Source organism: Corvus brachyrhynchos, unplaced genomic scaffold, assembly GCF_000691975.1.
Source record: "Corvus brachyrhynchos isolate BGI_N302 unplaced genomic scaffold, ASM69197v1 scaffold158, whole genome shotgun sequence".
Classification (NCBI taxonomy): Eukaryota; Metazoa; Chordata; class Aves; order Passeriformes; family Corvidae; genus Corvus; species Corvus brachyrhynchos.
This window is the reverse complement of record NW_008239756.1, coordinates 1,404,025-1,412,325: the sequence shown is the minus strand read 5'-3', so window position 1 is coordinate 1,412,325 and position 8,301 is coordinate 1,404,025. Positions and strand designations below refer to the sequence as shown.

The 8,301-nt window shown below is 50.5% G+C and overlaps 2 protein-coding genes across 6 annotated transcripts in view; one reads left to right on the top strand and one right to left on the bottom strand.

The window, feature by feature from the left end:
• Positions 1-6: 6 nt before the first annotated feature.
• LOC108448704 lies at positions 7-8,295 on the bottom strand. Of its 5 annotated transcripts, XM_017742539.1 has the most exons (13): positions 8,053-8,295; positions 5,873-5,995; positions 5,575-5,649; positions 4,184-5,498; positions 3,959-4,080; positions 3,795-3,836; positions 3,576-3,700; positions 3,390-3,451; positions 1,697-1,787; positions 746-808; positions 626-667; positions 230-538; positions 7-143 (listed from the first exon to the last, which is right to left on the bottom strand). In XM_017742539.1, exons 5-11 carry the CDS (start codon positions 4,046-4,048, stop codon positions 661-663), a joined length of 480 nt encoding a protein of 159 aa, XP_017598028.1. In that variant the 5' UTR covers positions 4,049-4,080; positions 4,184-5,498; positions 5,575-5,649; positions 5,873-5,995; positions 8,053-8,295; the 3' UTR covers positions 7-143; positions 230-538; positions 626-660. The 5 variants fall into 5 exon arrangements, 4 of the variants coding, with proteins under 4 accessions (XP_017598028.1, XP_017598029.1, XP_017598026.1 ...); XM_017742540.1 differs by lacking the exons at positions 230-538; positions 626-667; positions 746-808; positions 1,697-1,787; XM_017742538.1 differs by lacking the exons at positions 7-143; positions 230-538; positions 626-667 and having other exon boundaries at positions 676-1,787.
• The window catches only part of CHERP (calcium homeostasis endoplasmic reticulum protein), a 15,563-nt gene continuing 13,557 nt past the window's right edge, over positions 6,296-8,301 (top strand). Inside the window, exon 1 of the mRNA XM_017742476.1 lies at positions 6,296-6,329. Coding sequence (XP_017597965.1) covers positions 6,296-6,329 — 34 coding nt within the window. The remainder of the gene's footprint in view (positions 6,330-8,301) is intronic.

Below are 8,301 nucleotides of genomic sequence, written 5' to 3'. Positions count from 1 at the left end.
CCCAACACCTCACATTCATTCCCTCAGTGGATTGTAGCCCTCAACTTATCTCTCAGACATCTGGAGATGGGAATCCTCCTCAGGCACAACAGAAGGCCGGCTCACCCTCTGGGAAGCTCCTGTCGTCACCGGGCTGTCATCTCCTAGTCAGCCACAATAAAGAAAACCAAAGATCACTACAGGAACTTAGTGGCACGTCGGCCAAAGCCCCGACAATTCCACTACTCACCATCTCCTAAGAAGGCCGGGGTCCTCAGACCGCATGCTTCAGCCACGCTCCGAGGCCGACGCCGTCATCACAGGGTATGCCCGGGTTAAGAGGAGACAAGGTGTTGTGGCATTGCTGAAACTTAAGCGGACCCTCCCTCCCCGCCTCATCACAACTCCTCGGCCATGGATGTACCGGAAGGTACCTCAGAACAGAAAATGTAAAGGCTTCATTGCAGAGTCCCGTAATACTTCCAGAGCGCTCACGACAGTGGCGAAGCAGGTCCATCGGCCGGTCGGCGAGGGGTTTCGGCGTAATACAAGCGGACCGCTTAAAACACACAAATGACAATGGATGCTTAGAACTGCACCGGAAATTGATAACCAAGCAATAACAACTCATTCTGTCACTGCTTACCTCACTCCATCGACCTTGACTGCTGCTATCTGGCTTTACCTCCTGAAAGCAAAGACAAAGAACAATGCTGTAACATAGCCACCATTTACAGTTGCCCCACAAACACAAACGGTGACTGACCTTCTTGTGGGAACCCCCTCACCCGGTCTGGGGCGCCCTGCCACAGATTTCATCTGTCTGCATCTGAAAGAAAGCGATGACAAAAGTCAGAGTCCTGCATGATAACTTAACAGCTCCAGGCATCCTGTGTCAATCTAGGAATACCGGCTAGAGGCCAAACTACACCCTACATTACAGATTTCAAGGCCTTGGGACTTGTCCTACTACACCCATACACCAGACTACGCGGCAGGGCAGAGCGGCTCCAGGCCAAACCCATGCAGGCACCTGTGACACAGGAAATGACAAATGAGGAGATGCAATGAAGAGAGAAAACTCCAGCAAGAGGAATGACCGCAAGGACCGAGAGAATGTGGAGCGAGATGATCGCAGCGAGACCAACAAGGCTCGAAGAAGATGCTAACAGAAGGGCTTATTCTGAGAACCGCAAAGACGGATGCCCGAGAATCGTACGGTCAGAATCCTCTACCGCTCTTTGCATTCTGACAAGTCCTAATCCTCTGTAATGGATCACTGCGGTGCACAGCTGTGAATATAGCTCAGAACAAGACCATAAAAGACCTCTAACTCAATGCTTCTAAAGGGAGATGTGATTCCGATGTGCATCGGTGCTCGTCAGTCAAAGGTCTGACGGTATCGGCACCCGGCCGAAGACGCTAAGGATGATGCCCAGCCTTTCCGATAAGCTGGCCCCTCGAAGGGTTAAGGAAAAAGACCTAAGACACGAGATGCCCAAAAGACACAGAACATACAATAGACAAGTGACACGACACACACCGGGACTGCTCTGCCCGCCTCAGCATTGTGATCAAAAGTGAGATTTGTCCTTTAGGTGGGCTAAGGGGCCCCTTCTTGGACATCCCTGTCTCCAAAGGTGACTCAAAAATCCCCCCCGGCAAGTCCTGACCCAGCACCCGGCTTTCATCCCTTCTGTGGGTCGTAACCCTCAACTTATCTCTTGGACGTCGGGGATGGGAATCTGCCTCGGGTGCAAAATAAGGCCGCCTCGCTGTCTGGGAAGTTCCTGCTGCCTCTTCGTCGGCTACAATAAAGAAAATCAAACATCAAGGCATGAACTTAGTGGCACATCAGCCAAAACCCGACAACTCTGCTACTCGCCGTCTCCTAAGAAGGCCATTGTCCTCGGGCCGCACGCTTTGGTTACGGTCAGAGGCCGATGCCGTCATCACAGGGCATACCTGGGTTAAGAGGAAACGAGGTGATGCGGCATCGCTGAAACTTGAGAGGACCCTCGCTCCTCCTCCCTCCCTCCCCCACTCACCACAACTCCTCGGCCACTGCCAAAGGTGGCTACTCGCCGTCTCCTAAGAAGGCCATTGTCCTCGGGCCGCACGCTTTGGTTACGGTCAGAGGCCGATGCCGTCATCACAGGGCATACCTGGGTTAAGAGGAAACGAGGTGATGCGGCATCGCTGAAACTTGAGAGGACCCTCGCTCCTCCTCCCTCCCTCCCCGACTCACCACAACTCCTCGGCCACTGCCAAAGGTTACCCAGACGTCACCTTTGAAAGGCAAAAGTAAAGGGTTCGTCGCAGAGTGCCGTAACGCTTCAGGAGGGCTCATGAGGGCGGCGAGCTGGGTCTGTCAGCCAGTCAGTGAGGGGGTTTGGCATAATACAAGTGGACCGCCTAAAACACACAAATGACGATTTAAGCTTAAAGCTTAAGCTACCAGAACTTGGCATCCAAGCAGTAACAACTGGTTCAGTCTACCGGTCACCGCTTACCTTGCTCACTTGACCTTGCCTGCTGACATCTGGCTTTACCTCCTAGGAATAAGGACAAGGAACAATGCTGTAAACATAGCCACCATTTACTCTTGCCCTGCAAACACAAATGGTGACCGACCTTCCTGCCGGAACCCCCTCACCCGGTGTGGGGCGCTCTGCCACGGATTTAATCCATCTGCATCTGAAAGAAAGTGATGACAAAAGTCAAAGAGCTGCATGAGAACTTAACAGCTCCAGCTATCTTGTGTCAATCTCGGAATATTATCTAGAGGCCAAACTACACCCTACATTACAAATTTCAAGTCCCCGGGCCTTATTCTATAGGCCAGAGTGTGCAGCAGGGCAGAGCAGCTCCGGGCCAAACCCGTGCAGGCACCCGTGACATGGGAGATGACAAACGAGGAGATGCAAAGGGGAGAAAAAACTCTCAGCAAGAAGAATGACCACAAGCACATCGAAGGGCTAAGACTAAAGACATGAGACACGAGATGCCCAAAACATACAGAATGCATGACAGACAGGTGATACAATGTGCACCGGGACTGCTTTGCCCCGCACACCTTGGCATTGAGATCAGACGTGAGACTTTCCCTTTATATGGGCTAAGGGGCCCCTCCCTGGACATCCCCGCCTCCAAAGCGGACTCAAAAATCCCTCCTGCTGAGCCCCAACATCCTGTTTTCATTCCCTCTGTGGATCGTATCCCTCAACTTATCTCTTAGACATCTGGGGACGCAAATCCTCCTCGGGCGCAACAGAATGCCACCTTGCCATCCGGGAAGTTCCTGCCATCGCCGGGCCATTGTCTCTCAGTCGGCTACAATAAAGAGAACTGAGCATCAGTACAGGAACTTAGTGGCACGTCGGCCAAAACCCAACAATTCTGCCACTCACCGTCTCCTAAGAAGGCCGTGGTCCTCGGGCCGCACGCTTCAGCCGCGCTTTGCAGGGTACACCTGGGTTAAGAGGAGACGAGGTGATGTGGCATTGCTGAAACTTGAGAGGACCCTCGCTCCTCCTCCCTCCCTCCCCAACTCGCCGCAACTCCTCTGCCGTTGCCCAAGGCTACCCGGACAGCACCTTCGAATGGAAAAGGTACAGGCTTCATCGCAGAGTCCCATAATACTTCCGGAGGGCTCATGAGGGCGGTGAACCGGGTCCGTCGGCCTGTCAGTGAGGGGGCTCGGCATAATAAAGAGAACTCCCTAAAAAGGACAAATGACAATGGATGCTTAGAGCTTTACCAGAATTTGGCACCCAAGGAATAACAAGTGGTTCAGTCCACCAGTCACTGCTCACCTCGCTCCATCCACCTTGACTGCTGATATCCAGCTTTACTTCCTAAAAATAGAGACAAGGAACAATGCTATAACATGGCCACCATTTACACCTCCCCTGAAAAGCCAAGCGATGACCAACCTTCCTGGGGGAGAAGGGGCAGAACAAAAAGGAAAGGCACGTACCCACGCAGGGTCCAAAAGCATCACTTTAGCGTGGCAGTTTCTGTCTGAAACCGCTTGACCGTGACCTCTTTCCGCAGGGGTCTCTGTCATATTGGAATAGTGATTTGAATGCTGCGGACCACCTGTAAAATACAAAAAACCCAAGTATGCTTACAGTTTTATCACTAATACAACAACTCTGGTAGCATCTAGTTCTGTGCTGGAATCAATAGTTATCTTGGTCACCAGTTCTCGGCTAGCTCACGGTCTCCCCGGTGCCAACAGCCGGCCGTGCCGAGCGCTTCGCGTGTTCAAAATGAAACGAAGAGCCAAACAACGAGGGAATGTAGAGCCAAAAGTCAGGCCGTCGCTCGGAGGTCGGGTGCCGACCCGCCTCGTCGCCGTGCTCCTCTGGCCTCCTCTGTTCGTTATCGGGTTTCCATCCTATCCCTCCGCCTCTGCAAAAAGATTATTTGTCAAAGTTACTCAGACACACAGGGAAAGCTTAACCTTTCCCAAGTTGTCGTTTCTCAAAGCAAACCGCCTAGGATCCAACAACAGCATACATTAAGACGAATGGCTAGAAAACTGTGAGACGCCGCTGTACCGCTCCCGCCGAACCCCGCACAGACCGGCCACGGTCGCTCTGTCTGAGGTGTGACTCGGGTGGTTAAGCAAAGCTAAAGCTTACCTGTAAAGTCTTCTTTCTATTCCACCTACCCCCCCATTCTATTCCACAGGGCAGAGCAGTTCCAGGCTAAACACAAGCAACATATTATGCTACAAACAGCATGACACAAGAATGATAAACAAAAAGCCCTTGGGGAGAAGAATGATGGCAAGGACCGAGACGATGCCAAAAGAGACGACCGATGGCATGGCAATGCTAGATGGAGGAGGCTCTAAGGAGGGGAAGACAAGAATGTAACAGAGTGGCCTGTTACAAGAACTGTCAGTCACAATGATCAAAATGGCTGTAAGATAATGCTGCGTTCAGAACGCTCCCCATAGCCTTACAAACCCCAGGACATTACAATTCACGGCCAGAAAGGATGGATGGCAATATGGATGGGGGCAAGGACACAAAAGACATCTGACTCAATGCTTCCGAGACGCGGCCAAGCCCGCCAGTAGAAGAACAAACTATATTGGTATCATGCCAAGAAGTGGAAACGTTCAAGAACCTAGAGATGACGACAATGCTTGCGATAAGGCCCTCGAGGGGAAAAGGCAGAGATCCAAAGGATCCCACGTTAGACAACACAACATGCTAGACAACACAAGACAGACTGGAACTGCTCTGCACACCGTATGGCTGCAATCCAAAGTAGAGCCACTGCCTTTAGCTGTCCTAAGAGGCCACTTGGAGGACATCCCTTACCCCTGCACTAATTATTAAATCTCTCTCAGGAATTTCCACCCTGCTATCATCCCATCTCCGAGTCAAAGCCCCCGACTTATCTTTCGGATGACTGGCAACGTGAAACCGCTTTGGAGGCAAAATGAGTCTTCCTCAGCTATCTCGAAGGCCCTGTGATAGCCAGGTTAGCCTCTTAGTCAGCTATGATAAAGAAAACCAAAATCAGTGCACAAGTTTAGCAGCATATGGGCCAAATCCCAGCAATTCAGCTACTCACCCTAAGTGTGCTCAGGTCCTTGAGTCTCCGGCTTTGTCCCAAGTCAAAAGCTGTGGCCCTTATTTCAATGGGCACCTGGGTTAGCGAGGGACAAAGTTACACTGTGCTTCTGTGAGTGCAATGGATGCATTTGGATGCTTTAAGACACGTAAATGCATCTGCTGCGCTTGAGGAAAAGCCTTAGGGGGCCCCAAATGGACAGTGTTTCCCACTGTGGGGCTTTCCAAACCCCTCCTGGCTCTTCCTAAACCAGTTGCCCTGCTCATGCTCCCTCTCCTGGACACAATACACAACTTACCTATCAGAAGCCTCAGTTTCAGATGTCATCTTTGACACGGGGCAGGTCTATTTTGTGACACAATGAATGTGCTGAGAAAATTTAAAGCATCATACTTAATACAAGCCAGAAATTACAAGGCTCCTAAAAAAAAAAACCAAAAAAAACCACAAGAACAAAAACCAAAATTACACAAGCACCTTATCACCCCTGAACACCCAACCCAAAATCACGAGCATAAATACTCTCTACGTTCCATGCCATTTTCTTCATTGTGTCTTCAAAGCCTTTATTAAAAAGAAAAGCTGAGATGAGCTGAAAGACCCCCCCTTATCAAAGCAAGACAAGACCTCTTACCCCCCTCAATCCCAGAGAAAGCATAAGCCCCTCCGGTAAAGGCTGGGGTTGATATACCCCCGGCTGGGCCCGCCTCTCATTCCCACAATGCCGGGAAAAGGGAGGGGGCAAATACCACAAGGTATAAAAGCTCTCAAAGGAGCCATGGTTGCTTGGCTCCTCTGTCTCAAATTCAAGATGAGTAAGGAGCTGCATAGAGAAAAATACTTGTTGTGCTTTCTTTTTTTTACTACATACTTTCTTTTTTACTGCAACTACATTGAGCAAAAGGGCAGAGACTGGGTAAGGAATAAAACTTTGTGTTTTGGCAGGGTAGTATAGATAAGTGGGATAATGAGTTGCTAATTTGCATAATTGTTCCTTAGTGATTACTAAGTATTCCACATGTGACTAAGTAGAGTGGAGAAAAATAGCAATGATACAAATAGTGAAACTCTCACTAGGACCTCTAATTAGTGCTATATACATTATAAAAAAAAATAATTGACCCCCCGGGCAGCGTTAGGGCTGCCTACCTGCTGGGCTCCCTCCCGTGTGAGATATTTGTTACTGGGGCACAGGTAGAAGTGCCTTAAAATACAGATTTAAACCCTTAAAATGCTGAAAAAGGGAGAGCTTCCTTCAACTAAACTTTTTAAAATGAGGAAACAGAGGGTGTTTGCCTCCACTTAAACCAATACAATAGCAAATAAATGGCTTCTCTCCTTTAATGTAATCCCCTAAACTATTAGGAAAAGAGGGGTTTTTCCCACTTTAAATCTCTTGAGTGATGGAAAAAGGGGGATTTTTTTCCCCTCAGTTCAAACTCTTAAAAAGGAGGGACAGCTGGGCTTCCCCCTCAATTTAAACATTAGGATGATGAAAACGTGGGAGTTACCCTTAATTCCAACCCATAAAATAGCCCGGTCGAGGTTTTTCCCTTTCCATTTAAACTAGACAACAATGGAAAATGGGGATTCCCTGTCAACTGATGCCCCTAACAGCATAGAAAAGGCAGGGCTTCCTTCAAATGATACCATTAAAATCGCAGGGGAAGGGGATTCCCCCTCAATTTGAACACAGACAATTATGGAAAAGGAAGTTTTTCCCCCAGTTTAAACCCCTTTTCTGGGGCCACAGTGAAGGGACTAGGGGCTCTGGGAAGGGACTGACAAGATGAAAGCAGAAAGCCGAAACTTTTCCCCTGGCACCCCACACGCTGCCCCGCCTGCTCAGGTGCCCGGGTGCATCCAGCTGCTCCCCAGCTCCTGCCGGATGCTCCATCGTTCCTGGAGGGACGTTGGGGTGCCTCCATTGGCCCCTCGGGACTAGCAGCTCCCTGTGCAGGTGTGCCCGGGTAATTGACTGAAAGCAGCTGGTCGCAACTGGCTTTTGATGCCAAGGGAAACTCCAAGTTAAGAATAATCAAAGTATGATCTAGTTCTCGTGAAACTCAGCTTTCCAAACCTTTATTTGGGGGGGGAAAAAAAAAAAAAGCTGGGCGTCCAACTGGGGTGCTGGCTCCCGGCGTCCCCGGCTTTCCAGGCAGTTTTCCCGCTTCTGGGGGACGGCACCTGCATCCCACTGGAAAGGGAAAATGTGGAGAGAGGGGCAAGTGGGAAAACAGTTGTTGACGCGTGTGCTTGGACTCCAGTTCCTCCCGGTGGGTCTGTGCCGCCGGAAGCGCAAAGGAAATCAGCCTTGGAGTATCTGTTTGTTCACCTGTGGGGCTTGGAAGAGACTCTGGACATTAAATTCCGGGGATGTTCCCCTCGCTGGAGTGAGCAGCAGTGGAAGCTGTTTGCTGTGTGCTTCTCCGTTCCCTTCACCTCGGTCCCCTGGGGCTCCAGGTAATCCCACCTCACCTTTGCTTTTCCAAGGGTCTCTAGATGAGGGCTTGAGCTTTGCTGTAGCTCCCGTTTACAGGGAGGATCTGTTCCAGGAAACACCTCGTGGTCTGGACTAATGCCATCGCAGGGAGAGCAAAAAGTCCCACAGCTCCTGCGGCTCGCTCGTCTGAATTGCCCATGGTGAATTGTTTACGCCTTGTTTCCTCGTTCGTTATTCCCGTTATTCCCTCCCGCTACCGCCGGGCCAGCCCCGCGGCGGGGGGG